Source organism: Ailuropoda melanoleuca, chromosome 2, assembly GCF_002007445.2.
Source record: "Ailuropoda melanoleuca isolate Jingjing chromosome 2, ASM200744v2, whole genome shotgun sequence".
Classification (NCBI taxonomy): domain Eukaryota; kingdom Metazoa; phylum Chordata; class Mammalia; order Carnivora; family Ursidae; genus Ailuropoda; species Ailuropoda melanoleuca.
In genome coordinates, this window is record NC_048219.1 from 77,571,054 (window position 1) to 77,586,000 (window position 14,947).

Here is a 14,947-nt window from a genome sequence, read left to right on the forward strand (position 1 = left end):
GGCATGGGAATCTACGAGAGAAGATGCCTTCACTATTTTTATTGGGTTCCTACTATGTGCCAGGTGCTCATTTAATCCTCACAAGATAAGATGGGCATCAGGGTGCCTTTTACAGAGATGAAGAACGTGAGGTTCAAAGAGAGGAAACTCGTTTCCCTGCAGCTGGAATTCAAACCCAAAACTCTGGCTCCAGACCCTTTCTCTTTCTCTAAGGTTAGCTGTGTTTCTCACTTGTTCCAGTACAGCTCTGCTCGTCCTACCCAGTGCACTGGCCCCAGGACGAGGTGGGCTCACACCTCCCCTCCCCATTAAGTACCTCTCTTCCTTGGGGGACACCAGCTGGGCAAAGCCCAGAGTCCTGGCCTTTGTGCAGCACTGGGCACAGGGCAGGGGCCCCGGGCTGGGCAGGGAAGGGTCCAGTGTGCTCCAGTCTACGCTTGAACTAGCTGAGCCACCCCTGCCACAAATGGAGAAAAGAAGGGGGACCCTGGTGTTGTCGTTTCCACACATCCCCACTCCCTTTCACTTCTTCCCTTGACATATCTACCTAACAAAATCTAAATAGTCAGGGTCAGATGAAACTCTCTCCAGTTGCCATCCCCCTGCTCTTTAAAGGCCAGAGTTCCAAGTCTGGCAGGAGAAACTGGCAGGAGAGACCACACCAGGGGAGCCAGATTCAGTTTCCCATTTTTGGGGGGGCAAGGAGCCCTATTTGGCACCGTTGGTCTGCTTGGGACTGTTCTGAGGGGTCTAGAGCTCCGTGCTGGAAGAAATGCCCATTGCAGCAGCCCGTCCCAGACGGCTCTCATCTCTTTATCACCCTCTCCCTTATCACCGTGGGACCCACTGCCCAGAAACAGCACTTCTGCAGATGAGATCGGGCGGTGGGGGGAAGACCAGTCGCTTCAGTTGGATGGTTTCCTAGAAGCAAGCAGAGTATGGCGGACCGTGAAGGCGACATCATTAACGAGAGACTAAGGGTGGGGTGGAGTGTGCTTGCTGGTGGCCGAAGGCAAGGACTTCTCTGTGGTCATACCCCACACCATGGCTACTTTTGAGCCATCTGAATGCTGGGCAGTGCAGTGAGGGACTCGATTAGCCCTCCGAAGAAATCAGACAGATGTGCCCCAGCAGTGTGTGAGTGTGTGTGTGTATCTGAATCTTTTGAGGTGCGACTACATCACTGTGTGGCTGCAGATCCAGGTCCCTCCTCCTGGGGAGGCAAAGGTAGAAGGTCCTCCTCACTTGGGTGCTGAGAGTGTGGTCAATCCAGACCCCTGGGCACGAGCAAGAATGGGCAGAGGTGGGTGCTGCTGGAGTTAAATGAGTCCCAGGGTCTGACAGCCTGTGGTCTTCAGACCCGGTCCCCCCCTCCCCACACACCTTCCCAGCTCTATAGAAAATGCGAGAAGCACTGATCTAAGGTGGGACGGGAGCTCAGACTCGCCCACCCACTGTCCCATCCACATTCTCTGCTTCATGTGCACTGCGCCCTCGGGCAAGGGTGAGGTGGCCCCAGATGAAACCAGGGGAGCCCTTTCCCGTCCTGCCCTGGTCTCTGGCTGGCCCCTCGCGGCCGCAGAAACTGGAGTGAGGGCGAGGCGAGCTTACGTGCATGTTCTAGGGACGATAATCCGGTCACGCAAGCAAGAAGGCAGAGACCATCCATCCATGTCTGTCAAAAATTTTATTTTATTTTTTCATTTCGCACAGAATGATGTTAAAATAAATCCTCAGTAATATATATATTTATATACCTATTTACTTGTGTTGATATTTACAAAGCCCGTGGAGCTCTATGAAGTCTAGGTACACCCATGATCGTGGGTGGACAGGCGATGATCGTTGAAGCATGTATGTACACACATATGTATAACCTATGTACAAATATCAGACCCTACTGACACAGGAACTCTCAGCTGCGGAAGTCCTGGGTGAGGCAGTGTTGGTGGGGCCGAAAGCTTCCAGAACATGTCAGCAAGAACGCTAATACCTACACAGCTTGTACCATGCACTTACAGCTGGTATCTCAAGTGTCACCCAGCGAACAAATGGTTAACCGACTCCCTGACTCCCATGAGTCTTCCCCTGCAAGTCCTGCTCCGCCTTCAGCTCCCATTGGTCCCCAGCCTCTTATCACCATGGAGACCCCAGTTCCCTTTCAGCATCATCCTTACGAAGCTTTACCGTCAGCCTTGGAGTTCCTTCTCCGATTGATCCCAGGGAGGCTTATTTATCTGCCTCCGCTTTCCGAGTTTTCAGCGACTGTTAGAGACAGCACACGGGAGGGCAGCTGCGGAGTCAGGCGTGAGCAGCAAGGAAGCCGGTGCAAACCCTTGTGAGAGTCTGTGCTGCAGGAGCCTAAGTGAGCAGCCATGCCCACATTTTACATATATGCGTGTGATATATGAAATCTCCCCAGACAGCCTCTATCCGCACATAAGCACACTGGTCTAGAGAAGGCAATAGCGTCCCTGCTGAGAAGTGGAGAATCCTCCTTGATGGCTGGCACCGTTAATCCTGTCTGTTCCAAGATCACCCTTAGTGGAGAGAGGGGTGCAGGCATGCAGAAAGCCGGGCAGAGGCCAGTTTGGCCGGGGCACTGTTTGCTCAGCAGGCTGGAGCTTGATCATGGGACTTTCCAGCTTCCTGGGGCCCTTCAAATGAAGGAATCATCCAAGCACGACAACAAAAGGAAACTGGGTCGCCAGATCCCACGTGAAGGCGGAACTGGGGCAAGCACAGGGCATGTTCAGACCCTCTGGAGCTGACACTCACCCTCGCTTGCGCCAGCTGCTCTTCTCTCCCATGTCCTAGCCTGCCGCTCTTTGCTCCTTCCCAGCCCTCCCTGGCAGGGCAGGGTCCTGGGCCCGCACTTCCCCAGCAAAAAGGAAAAAACCCCCAGCAAAAAAGAAAAAACGTCAGCAGCATGGAAAGTGCTTGGTAGCAAAGCGGGGCCCCTGAATATTCCCTTCCTCCTAGCCCTACCTCTTGCGCTCTCTCTCGCAGCCCTTGTACAAACAAGGCAGCCAGTGTCTAGGGAATCCTTTTTAGGGAGAAGCAGGGCTTCGATCCTCTCATGAGGGCTGAGAAGAGACACAGAACCGAGTCCTCTGGGTAGCTACCGGAGGTCCTAGCACACAGCCACGTCTACGCTGCCCTCGATTATCTAGATGATACAGCAGCTGTCCACATTATTATGTAACAACACCTGCCCTGTGCATCCATCACTGGAAGGATGCAGGGAGTTCTCAGCTGCAAACTCATCTGGAACATATCTGACTATTTTAGGAGCGCAGAGGAGCAAAGAGTTATATCTGTTTCCACACCGAGGTTCAGGCTGCGTAGGAAGCGGCCATCCAGACAGGCTGCCTTGGCTGCCCCAGTTTGCCCGCTGGTCATGCTAAGTCAGGGGGATGGCCTTCTCCCACCGGATCGTGGCCAGCTTGGCTAGACTGGAGGGCTGCCGCGGGTGGTGGGAGGTGGCAAGCACCCCTGCAGTGCCCCAGTTACCCCAGACAGCAGGGAGGAATCCCTCCACCCTCATCCAGGAGGACAGCACGGTCACATGGAGGACGTGAGGATGGAGCTCTCTCCCATGGGTGCTGCTGGGTAAGATGGAGAGTGAGAGCGTGGGTCCACTCAGAGCTAAGTCTTTCTCCAAAGAGGCCAGTGACGTATAGCCACTCCCCTGCCCAGACCCGCAAGCTACATTCCGTCAGGACAACAACAGGGTGGGTTTGTTACTTCCATTGGTTATTACACACCTCACCTTCCATGGGGCAGCGGTGTTCTTTAGTCCTTCATTAAAAACGTTACTTGTAGAGCTCTTGAAATTCAAGCCTAGGACACCACCCATGACAAAGAGAAAGCCTAACAGACTAACAGAACAGTCCTGGGCCCTGCCATGTCTTCGAACTTTCCACCCCCCCACCCCCCGCAATCCAAAAGTTTGGAATAACTTTTTTGGCTTCAGTGATGAGGTTACAGCCAACCAGGGCAGACAGAACAAAGAATAAAGCACCTGGCCCTTAGATCAGACGTCCCTTTTATCCCTGAGTCAGGCAGCCACCTGGGAGGGAGAGGAGCGAGGTAATCCTGGAGCCCAATCGTTTGCTATGAAAGAACTGCCTTCTAGAGAGCTTCCTACGTAGAAGCAAGAGAGCTGAACTGGAGAGGTGGTAAGGATGCAAAGGAAGGTCATTTAAAAATTCAAATAAATGCAGTTTATTCCTCGGATTGCCAAATTTATTCCACAGGAGCAAAGCTAAGGGGGTCGGTCACTGTATAATTTCTGAAACAACGGTATACATATATACCTATGCTATACATATATATACACAGATATACGTATATACGGAAAACCTCTGATAACTCAGGACCAAAGAACCCAAACCTCGATTAATGCAAGCAACACGTTTTCTTGCTATACTTCCCGTAGAAAGAGGCAAATGACAGCAAGGGCATTATCTGATGAGCCAGGATGTGCCCAAATGACCAACTTCCGGTATGCCTGGCAGCTGGCGTACATTCAGCCTATCTCTTTGGTCTCCTCCATCTGCACTTTGTACGATGAGCACTGAGGTTTACAGAGTTGACCCTGAGCAATGCAAGGTCTTCTGCCGTCTTCAAACACTCTACTTGCTAAGGCAGGAAAGTTGATACTAACCTACTTAGGAAATGGGTTTTGTTTTTCGTTTTTGTTTTTTTTTTCAATAACAAAGGTTGAACCCAGACTCCGTGTCCCATTCCCACTCAAACCAACATCCTTGTAAAGCAATCAGGATGCTCCCTTCCCTGAGGATTTCCTCATCAGTTAACTGAGGTTTTGCTGTGCACACGTGTATAGAGCAAGGTAGATCGAGAATGAATGGACTAGGACCCTGGGGTTGCCAGCCTTCCCTGATTGTCCAGTCTGAAGATTTAACCTCACAGACTTTTTTCAGGAGAGGGGGATTCTTCTGAAGCCCCCAGTTATGTGTGCAAATATTTGTGCAACTGCACACGGTAGTGGGTGGCGGGGCCTTTGCTGCTCTGATGTCATGCTCTAAGCACCCACTTTCTATCCCTGTAGACCTCTCCCCCCAGTAATGTGCTTCCCTCTACAGCTCTCCTGGAGTCCCTTTGGTGAAGCGAGTCAGCTGATTCTGAAGGGCAGCCAGAGGGCCCTTCCCCAAATCGGCCGAGGCTACCGATCCCAGGTATGAACCTCCAGGCCACATTCCCCCAGCCTCCGTCTCCCCGGGGAGGGGAGGAAGGGAAACAAATGGATCAAGTAATGGCTTTTAGTGCATGGAAATGATCTTCTGTAATGGCTCAGGGTGCTTTAGTCTTATCTATTGGTAAGTGCTTTCCTGCAGGGTTCCATTACACCCTGCCAGATTGACTGAGAGTCAACGAGAGGGGCTGGCGTCAGGTCACCCAAACTCAAGGCTGCAGTGCCTGCAGGTTGTGAGAATGCCCTGCGCGAGCTGGCAGAGAGGGGCCGGCGGGAGGGAGAGAGGGACTGTGGCGCACACGGGGCCAGGAGAGCAGGGCACATGGGGAAGAGAGCAACAAAGCAAGCCTTCTCGCCGCCCTTCCTCGTGCATCCGGGCGTCCTTTGCACCTCTGCAGACCTTCCCAAGGAGGGTCCGAGGCTCAGAGGACAGGAGTCTTGTGACACGCGGGAAGAAGAGGGAACCGCAGACAGGGATTTAATGGCCAGAAGCCAAGGGCGTTATCTGATAATCCAGGTACTATCACTTTTCAGTCCTGAGAACATGGTTTTTTGAAAGAGCTATTGCTAAAGAAAACAGTCACTATTAGTTTATTGCACTTTTCCTCGTTAAAAATATTCAAAGACAAACTAGGAGAGATGGAGTTGAGCTCTGGTGGGAAGGGAAGCAGAAAGAAAGGAAAAGTGAACTAGATCGGTTCGAGGGAGAGACCCATCCCAGCCTGTAGAGAATCCTTCCCGTCCCCCTAACCTTGCTTGCTGCTTTGACGAGGACACAGGGCTCGTCTCAACATGGGCAGACTCTGAAGATATGGGTGATGCTCCCGCTGGCCACGGGGACACCTCCCAGTGTCCAGCACCCTGCTAGTTGGCTCAGGTGGCTAAGGTTGCTAGAGGTTAAGGTCACGAGTTCAATCCCAGCAATGGATGATTGCTGAGGCTGGGGGACCTCCACTGCATAACTAAGGAGCAGCCCAGGCATTACAGCCTATGGAGACCAGCCTCTCAGCACAGGCGGCTGTCATCCAGATGCAGGCTGTTAGGGTAACGGCCTCCAGCAGAGCCAGAGCTGGAGCAGAGCTCACCATCCCCACTCCCGGGTAAACGATTCAAAGCCCGTGCTCCTCCCGCCCGCCGTGGGGGCTTTGGTGTCAACCTCCCATGCAATTTGCAAACTGTCCTAGAGTCTCCTTTGGGGAAAATCAGCCTCCACCTCTTTCCTCCCCTACAGGGCCCCACACTAAACCCCCCAGCCTGAGACTCTTCAGAGGGCACTGCCCTCTCTCAACATGGGTTAGCACTGATACTTTATGGCCGACTCTGAGAAAGTAAGTTGGCCGAAGTCCTCACTACGACGGAGTGAGAGATCCAGGGACAGCAGATAGGGCAAGCAGGTCCTGCAACCCTCCCCACCTGAGGCAGCCACATGAGCACTCAGGCCAACAAAGCTCTCATGGAGTCCTTTCCACATCAAGCCAAGAAGTCTGGAGGCACACTCCCTGGGGGTTCCTTTCAAAAGGCTAACCTCCTGGTGACACGCCTATTCCATCCTGAGAAGCCCAGCTGAGAGGGCCAGACGGAAGCAGAAGGGAAGGAAGACAGTGTGTCAGACACCACAGAAGCTTCAGGAAGCACAGAGCCTTAATTATGTCCTCAGCTAAGTTTCAGCTCCTGCAAAGTTTATGCTGTACTGGGACCTTCTCTTCCTGGTCATCACCCCACCTTTCCTGGACTTCTTTTTCTTTAGCCTCCTGAAAACTCCAACTTACTTGAGAGTTTGAGCTCATGGAGACACCGGCTGAAGCCAAAGGGAAAATGGCTCCCTTGACTTGGAAGTGTGAGAAAGGCCTGGCATCTCGCCCTGAACGTGGACACTGGACCCCACACGTCCATTCTCTGCTGCTGTTGCTTCCTCTGTGGAGACAAGGAGCTGTGGCTGTCGTTAGGAGGGACGTACTTGAGAGGGCCACAGTACTTGGGAAGACCGACATGCCTGAGCCCACGCCTGACTTCAATTCCCAACTTCCATCTGAGGTGACGCCTTGGCCAACATGCACCTGGCTCTCAGCTAGTCCTCCCTGTGGGAAGAAGCAGCTCTGTGCACCGTCCTCAACGGTGGGGAATCTTACAAAGCATTTAAATCCGGCCTTAGAATACAGGATGAAAATCAGGCCTTCTAAAAAATTGTTGCTTGCTCGGGTGGCATTATGTTCACATCCTCAGTCGTGTTTTACGTAACCTGAATCAGTGTGCGTTTCCTCAAGGCGCAGCAATTGGATGGGAGGCATATGGGGACTCAGGAGCTGACCCCACTGGGCTTATGGCCAAGAGCAAGTGAGATGCCACAAGCAAGGAAAGGTGGCTTGTTTGAAGAGACGAGTCTACGTGTGGTCTCGACTTTCTGACCCGCCCCTGACAAAGCCATCGAGGACAGAAGGTCAGGGAGGTCTGAGGACTGACAGAATGTTGGGGGCACCTTCACTCCAGTTTTGGGCTCAGGACCCTGCAGTTTCATGAGCCATCACTGCTTTTAAGAGAATGGAGCAGAATCTAGGGATCCCAGGGGTTGGGAGCAGGGAAGCCTGGCCTAGGGGGTTGTCTATGTGGACTTGCTCCGAAGGCGAGGGCGTGGCCATGGCCAGAAGGTGTGTGTTAATAGGCTGCTGGCTGTCCCAGGTCCTTCCACACCCACAGTTCTGGTGGGAGGAAGTGAATAAGAAGAAACCCTATGAGATTCCCAGTCTCAATCAGAGATCTGCTTAACAATGGTGGCTTGTCTTTTTGCTTTAAACCTCGGGGGTTACTTCTCTGAAATCTAGAGGTGGGAGAAAGAGAGGCGGGTAGAGGAAGAGGCTTCTTGAAGGCTGTTGGGGGGTACAGATGCAGGCAAGGTAAAGGTGATGAGATCCCATCTTTTGTTTGTGCCGACTCATTTATAGTTTTGGGGGCGGAGCAACGGATCGAAGGTATGTGCACACTCCCTGTGAATCGTGTGTGTATGTGCTTGGGTGTGTGTGCTGCATTGTGGTGAGCCCCATAGGAGTAAATGCACTGGGTGTATAAACTGAGTTTGCGTGTATTTGGTGGGCAGAAACAATATAAAGTATCCTTGGTGTACTGTGTACACATACCCATTGTGTTCGTGTGGTCTTTATGATTTTGCATCTGAGTTGCGGTTGCGTCCTTGGTTGTGGTATGTGTAGGTCTTCTGTGTTATGTTCTGTATCGGTAAGTACGTTCTAGGTCTGGGCTGAATGTGCGTATTTTGGATACGGGTGTAGTTACATGTCATCGGCATCTTCCCTTTTCATTAATTGGCCTCTGTGCAGTTTGCATTGCATGGTTTGTATTTGCGTGAGGCAACAGTGTGTCTATTTTGCGTGCATGCCAGAATAGGAGATCTCCCCCCTGACCAAGGCCTTGGGTAGGGGTGGTTTTACCATCTGCCTCCCCAGGTCTGTGCCCTTCCCATCCCATGTCTTGGAAATTCAGCACCACCTCCCGTGAAGGAGAGGAAGAGAAGCATAGAGGCTTCGCGCTGGATGTGGGGGCGCTGGAGGTCCTGCAGATCCCTGGGGATGTGGGTGACCAGGAACTAATGAGCACCCTGGGCCTAGCACCCTGAGCTGGTGCCCCACCCCCCAAGGTAACAGTAGGTGCCAACTAGCCAACAGGGAGGCTGGGGCTGGAGTGGCGGCTGGGCGGCCTGACCACACAATGTAAGCTATTGTGTTCGGGAAATGTAAGCTATTACATCGAACGGCAAAGAAACCCGGTCTGTGAGGCCAAAGTGTCCCCACCTCAACCCATTCCTGGGCCGGCCTGAACTCTGCCCTTACCCATTCATTCTCAGTCTGTCCCCGGGCGGGGAATGAGTCTCTGTCCGCCCTTTGGTTTGTTTAAGCAGCTCTGGTTGCCAGTTCAATGGGGAGAGAGTTGGAGCCCGGCCATCGAAATGATGCCTGGGCATCACCTAGGGTCTCCATCCCTTGGCCCGGGACTTCCGAAGTTTCCCCACCAAGGAAGCTCCCTTCGGGTCTAGACCCGCGGCACTGGGTCCCTGGTTTCTGGCTCTTGAGGGGAAGGCTCGTTACAGTGACTGATGCAGAGCCAAATGACAAGGAAAACCGAAGAGGGCAGGCGAAGATGAGAAGGGAGATGATGGACGCGATGGGCTGTGGAGAGCAGGCCTGGGGCGGGTGCGGCCCAGGGCCGCGGGAGCCGTGAGGGCCGCGGGTCCTTGTGCACTCGGTGAGACAAGCTTCAGCCCCGGGTAACTGAAGCTGCTGCACATGGAGGGCAGAGAGACAATTCTAACATCTGAGAATCCATGAAGACAGACTGGAGTGTCCGAGGCGATGGCAGCAAACCCAGGCCCAGTGGGGTTATCAATGAGATAAATTAACCATGAGGCCTCTCAGACAACCAGCCCACCAAGCAGTGGATTTGCTCCCGAGCCTGAACTCCAGAGAATGAAAATATATATATATGTGTATATATAATCGTGTGTGCCTGTGTGCACATATACACACACACACACGTATGCATGTATATAATACATACTATATACATACATACGCTAGTGCACGTAGTCAAACACATGCATAAATTGCCCTGTGTCAGAAATATTGCATAAGCTTGTACAAGGTTCAAATGCAATTTCTTCTACAGCTAGCTGGGTAGAGGAACTCGTGAAAGAGACACTCGATATATATTTACATATGCTGGACCCACAAATCCACCTGTCCTCAGGACCAGCCCTGGTCAGCTATGCAGTCATGCCCATGACTAGGTTCAGTCGTAAGGTGCAGTAATGTGAGGTGTCCGGGTGCTGCTTTCCCTGCCCCCTTTCGGGGTCTTGCAAAGGTCCGCGCCCCCACGTGGAAGAACAGGGATGAGGTGGGCTGGAGAGCCGGAAGTTGTGGTTCCCCATTCCCAATAGTCTCTCACTCTCTCTCTCTCTCTTTTTTTTCCTCCTGACGGAGGGCTTTTGTCCTCTGATGGGGGGAAAAAACCAAACCAAACCAAAACAACCCCTAGCTCAGTGCCATTCCGGGGCTCTTAATACTCTAAATTTAAATACTGTGTAGGCTACTAAGAAAATAGGTTACCTCCTGTGTTTTAAATATTGAGATTCATGCAACGAACACCCATGCAGCTCTGTCGTATCACCGGGAATTGCGCTGCGGTGTCAGGGCCGCCGGCACCGCGCTGGGAAAGCAGATGTCTGGAACTCCACTGCAACGCCGAAGTCAGACGTGTTTTGTGACCCTGAAGCCTGCGAGAATGGTGAGATCTGAAGCTGAGAGGTCCCTTGGTTGGTTAGCTTCTCCCCATAGGCCTCAGAGCAAACGTGCAACTTGACAACTCGCATTCGCATTCGGTCATCCTGACTGTCCCTCCCCCTGGGGTTCCCTCACGTCCACACTGCAGAGAGAAACGAAATGCAGCATTTTCCATTACGAAACACAAGCCTCCGGAGCACCTACTTGACAACTGCAATTCACAAACCCCAGCCCGTGACACAGAAAGTAATTCCAGGACGCAGGACTGTGTGTTCTTTTCAGTGCAAAGATGGGAAATGACCTTTTGAATCACTCCTCGGTGCTTTCAAGCTAAGCCACCATGGTCTTCCTCTGTCAACGGGGGAGGTGGGCTCGTGTGGGACCCGGGGGGTTGGGGGCCCGGAGGCTCCGGAGAGGTGGGGTCAATGCATCTCCCGGGGGCTGTGCGCATTGAATTCGGAAGGGAAGGTGGCACAGGTGTGGCGGGTTATGTGTTCGAGAGGAGGTGGCCCCAGTGTGTCTTTCTGAAACTCTGGTTCCGGAGGGGACTTGCCTGTTTGGAAACCCCTCTAGGCCAGTGACGAAGATTTGCATGAAAGCCATGGATAGATATTCTGTGTTCTAAATCAAAAATCAAAAGATCAAAAGTTCACTTGCATGACTGTTGCTTTCCATGCAGAACCAGAGACACACTGTAGCACACGCTGACTACAATGCAGGTTATTATGCTGTGTCTGCACTAGTTCCGCGGAGATGCGGGGGTGGGACAAGGTTTCAATCAGACATCAGTTAACATTTTGGTAATGTTCACATAGTTTGTATTAGCCAAAGTGCAGTTGGCCGTTTTCAAGTTTTCCTCTCTAAAGTCCTCGTTACTGTTGTTCACCCCCTCCTGGATCTCCATGTAATCAGACTTACTAATGGTGGAGGCACTTCTACTTTTCTTCAGGTCAGGGGAGGATGGGATCTTTGGGCAGCTCGTCACTTGCAGGTACTGGGCCTGCTCCTCTCCCTCCGTCTCCCGGTGGTAGAAGTAGTTGAAGTTGGACACTATGACGGGGACCGGCAAGGCAATGGTTAACACACCTGCAATTGCACATAGAGAACCCACGATCTTTCCCCCGATGGTGGTTGGAACCATGTCTCCATAGCCTACAGTTGTCATGGAGACGACTGCCCACCAGAAGGCATCCGGGATGCTGGGGAACTGGGACTCTCGCTCATCGGCTTCTGCGAAATAGACGGCGCTGGAGAAAAGGATGACGCCGATGAAGAGGAAGAAGATCAGGAGACCTAACTCTCTCATGCTGGCTTTGAGGGTCTGACCTAGAATCTGGAGACCTTTGGAGTGTCTAGACAACTTGAAAATCCTAAAGACTCTTACCAGCCGGATGACGCGGAGGATGGCCAGCGACATGGCCTGCTGGCCCTGCTGGGCGTCCTCAGGCTTCTCGGCCAGCTCTGTCCCCAGCGTGATGAAGTAGGGGATGATGGCCACGATGTCAATGATGTTCATGATGTTGGTGAAGAAGCCGGCTTTGCTGGGACAGGCAAAGAACCTCACCAGGAACTCGAACGAGAACCAGATGATACAGAGGGTCTCCACGATGAAGAAAGGGTCAGTGAAGGAAGTCGACTGCTGGTACCCGACAGTGCTGTTGGTGTAGGTGTGGAAGGTCACCCCGCCGCCATGCATGTCCTCGTTCTCGTCCCGGAAAATGGGCAGGGTCTCCAGGCAGAAGCTGACGATCGAGATCAGAATCACCATGACAGACACGATGGCTATGATCCTGGCGGGCCCTGAGCTCTCCGGGTATTCAAAGAGAAGCCACACCTGCCTCTGAAACTCATTTTCGGGCAGAGGACGCTCTTCCTCTTTGATGTAGCCTTCGTCTTCCCGAAACATCTCCATCGCTTCTTCTCCCAGCTCGTAGAACCGAATTTCTTCGGAGAAGATGTCTAAGGGCACGTTCACAGGCCGCCTTAGGCGGCCCCCGGACTGGTAGTAGTACAAAATGGCGTCAAAGCTGGGCCGGTTCCGATCGAAAAAGTACTCGTTTCGGAGGGGATCAAAGTACCTCATCCGCTTCTTTGGGTCCCCTAGGAGGGTCTCTGGAAACTGGGCTAAGGTCTTGAGCTGGGTCTCAAAGCGCAGCCCCGAGATGTTGATGACCACCCTCTCACAGCACTCGTGGTCTGCCTCGGGGTCGTAGGTGTCCTGTGGGTGCCCGGGGAGGGCGGCAGCCTCGTCCGCTGGCTCTCCGGTGGCTACTGTCATAATGGGGGCTGTGAGAAGGGCCTCACACTATGCCTTCCAGCTGCCTGGTGGCAGGGAGCTCAGGGTGCTGCTTGCGGCCCCAGGAAGCACAGAAGCATTGGCCTGGGTTCCCGCAGGAGAGCCCCGAGGGCTCTCTGAGGACCAGAGAGAGAGCCTCCCTTGGCTGAAAGACAGAGGCAGTTAAGGATGTGAGACCACTCAGCACTGGCAGCCCGACCTGGGTCTGCTCCTTGTCTCGTATCTTTGAGCCAAGAGCTCAGAAACATCATCACCACCACCACCACCAAGCAAAACTTACTTTCACCTTGTAACCCGGCTGGGGATCAGAGGCAAGCAGGAGGCGGTCTCCCAAGAAAGCTCCAGATTGCCCTGCACTGGGGGAAGGTGGCTGGTACTGGCCCCCTCTGCACTGCACAAGCTTCAAGAAGCACAACCCCATGGTAGAGGCTGAAAGGGAGCCCTCTCCCAGGCACTGAGCTCATGTCTTGCAAACACCTGCCCCCAGGGACGTATTCACAGTTGTGAATCTTGGGCTTGGGTATCCCTCACTGCCCCCACTCCAGTGACTCGACACACGGCTGTTATTAAATAATAGATGGATTTACCTGGCCAGGCAGGAACCTGAAGCTCTCTTCCTTGAAGAGCTGATCGGATACCGTGGGAATCCTAGATACACCAATAGGCAGCCCGACTGCCCATCACGTCTTCTCACTTGAGCGAGAAATAATGGTGAGTCATTCTGGGCAGGAGGGCAGGCTCCAGGTCCTGGAGGTGAGCTCCAGAACTGGGCTGGCCTGGAGAGGCAGTGGAGCTTCTGGCCAGGGGCACACGGGACTCAAGGACTCTGAACTTGGGTCTGGAGACTTTGGAAGGAAGGAGGAGGCAAGACGCGAAGCTCAGCAAAAGCCGGAGTCCTCCTGGCTGTCTTCAGGAGGTGTGACGTTGCCTGGAAAAAACAGCAAGGTGGAACCAGGGCTTTTGGGTGGCAGGTGCCAAGATTTGGGAGGGCTCTGGCGGCTTTCCATCCATGCCCACCTTGCATGCTGGTGTCACACCTGAGCACTACTCCTCAGCCTCCCCGCCTCCTCTGGGCAGGCTTCCATCAGCTGGAAGCCTTTTTCTCCCAGGGAACCAGCCTTCAGGCTGGGCTGGGCCTGCCTCCTCCTGGGGCCTCCCAGGGCTGAGCCCAATCTCCGCTGGTCCTCAGCGGCGATCAGGAGGGACTCTGGGCAAAGCCCTCCAGCCCCCAGGTCAGGACAGGGCAGCTCTCAAGGGGAGGGCTTCCTCCACTGCAAAGCGACTATAAGCTCTGACCCCGGCAGGGTCCCGGAGGAGGAAGAACCCCTTCCCCCGACCTCCCCGACGCACACTCCATCAGAGCCCATCTGGGGAGACTCCTCACAGGGAAAGGTCGACTCTACAAAAGCTGGCTGGCTTGGTCCCAAGACTTACTCTCCCTCGGGGATCCCTGGGGTGTAGGTTTCCCTCTGAGCAGGGTGGCATGTGATTTGGGCGGGCGCTCGACCACCGATTTCTCCCCCAAGAGAAAAGCCCTCACATCTCCTCCGCAGGGAGCGCCGAACGAACGCTCGGCCAGCCTGGCTGCAAGGCGGCTTGGCAGCAGCGAGAGGGGGAGCCTGGAGGAAGCCGGCTTCCGGGCTGGCCCCCTGCCGGCCCAATCCCGCCGGCCCCAGGGCGGGGAGGGGTCCGGGCCCTCTCGCCATCGCCCCGACTCCGGCCGGGATTCCGCCAGGCGCGCTCCGCGCTCGGTTCCGCGCCGGCGGACCGGACCCGCCGGCAGCTGGCCGCCGCGGCGAGCGCCGCCTTAACCCCTTCCTGCCCGGCCGCGGCGGGCCCGAGCGCAGCCCGGCTCTCTCGCCCCTGGGGTCCATCTCCACCCCAAAACACGGGAGCCCGAACTCTGGGGGTGGGGAGGACGGTGCTGCCCCAGATCTCCGCTTCCTGTTAAGCGCGGGGTCTCTGCCGCAGCGCACGACCCCGGGGAAGCGGAAAAGCCCCCTCCGCCGCTTGGAAAGCCGCTTCGATTCGGAGCCGGAGAGGGAAATGCAGGCAAAAAAAAAAAAAAAAAAAAAAAAAAAAAAAAAAAAAAAAAAAAAAAAAAAAAAAAAAAAAAAAAAAAAAAAAAAAAAAAAAAACAAAAAAAAA

At 53.9% G+C, this 14,947-nt stretch overlaps 1 protein-coding gene across 13 annotated transcripts in view; it reads right to left on the reverse strand.

Annotated features, from left to right (window-relative positions):
* Positions 1-1,672: 1,672 nt before the first annotated feature.
* KCNA2 (potassium voltage-gated channel subfamily A member 2) overlaps positions 1,673-14,947 on the reverse strand; it is a 41,462-nt gene continuing 28,187 nt past the window's right edge. For 11 of the 13 annotated variants that reach the window (XM_011236154.3, XM_034654066.1, XM_019809048.2 and 8 more), the window contains 2 exons: positions 13,387-13,727; positions 1,673-12,944 (listed from right to left, as the gene is read on the reverse strand). In XM_011236154.3, coding sequence (XP_011234456.1) covers positions 11,282-12,781 — 1,500 coding nt within the window. In that variant the 5' untranslated portion in view covers positions 12,782-12,944; positions 13,387-13,727 and the 3' untranslated portion in view covers positions 1,673-11,281. Of the gene's footprint in view, positions 12,945-13,386; positions 13,728-14,233; positions 14,837-14,947 lie in introns of those variants that run through there. The other 2 variants (XM_034654069.1, XM_011236155.3) reach the window with 2 other exon arrangements.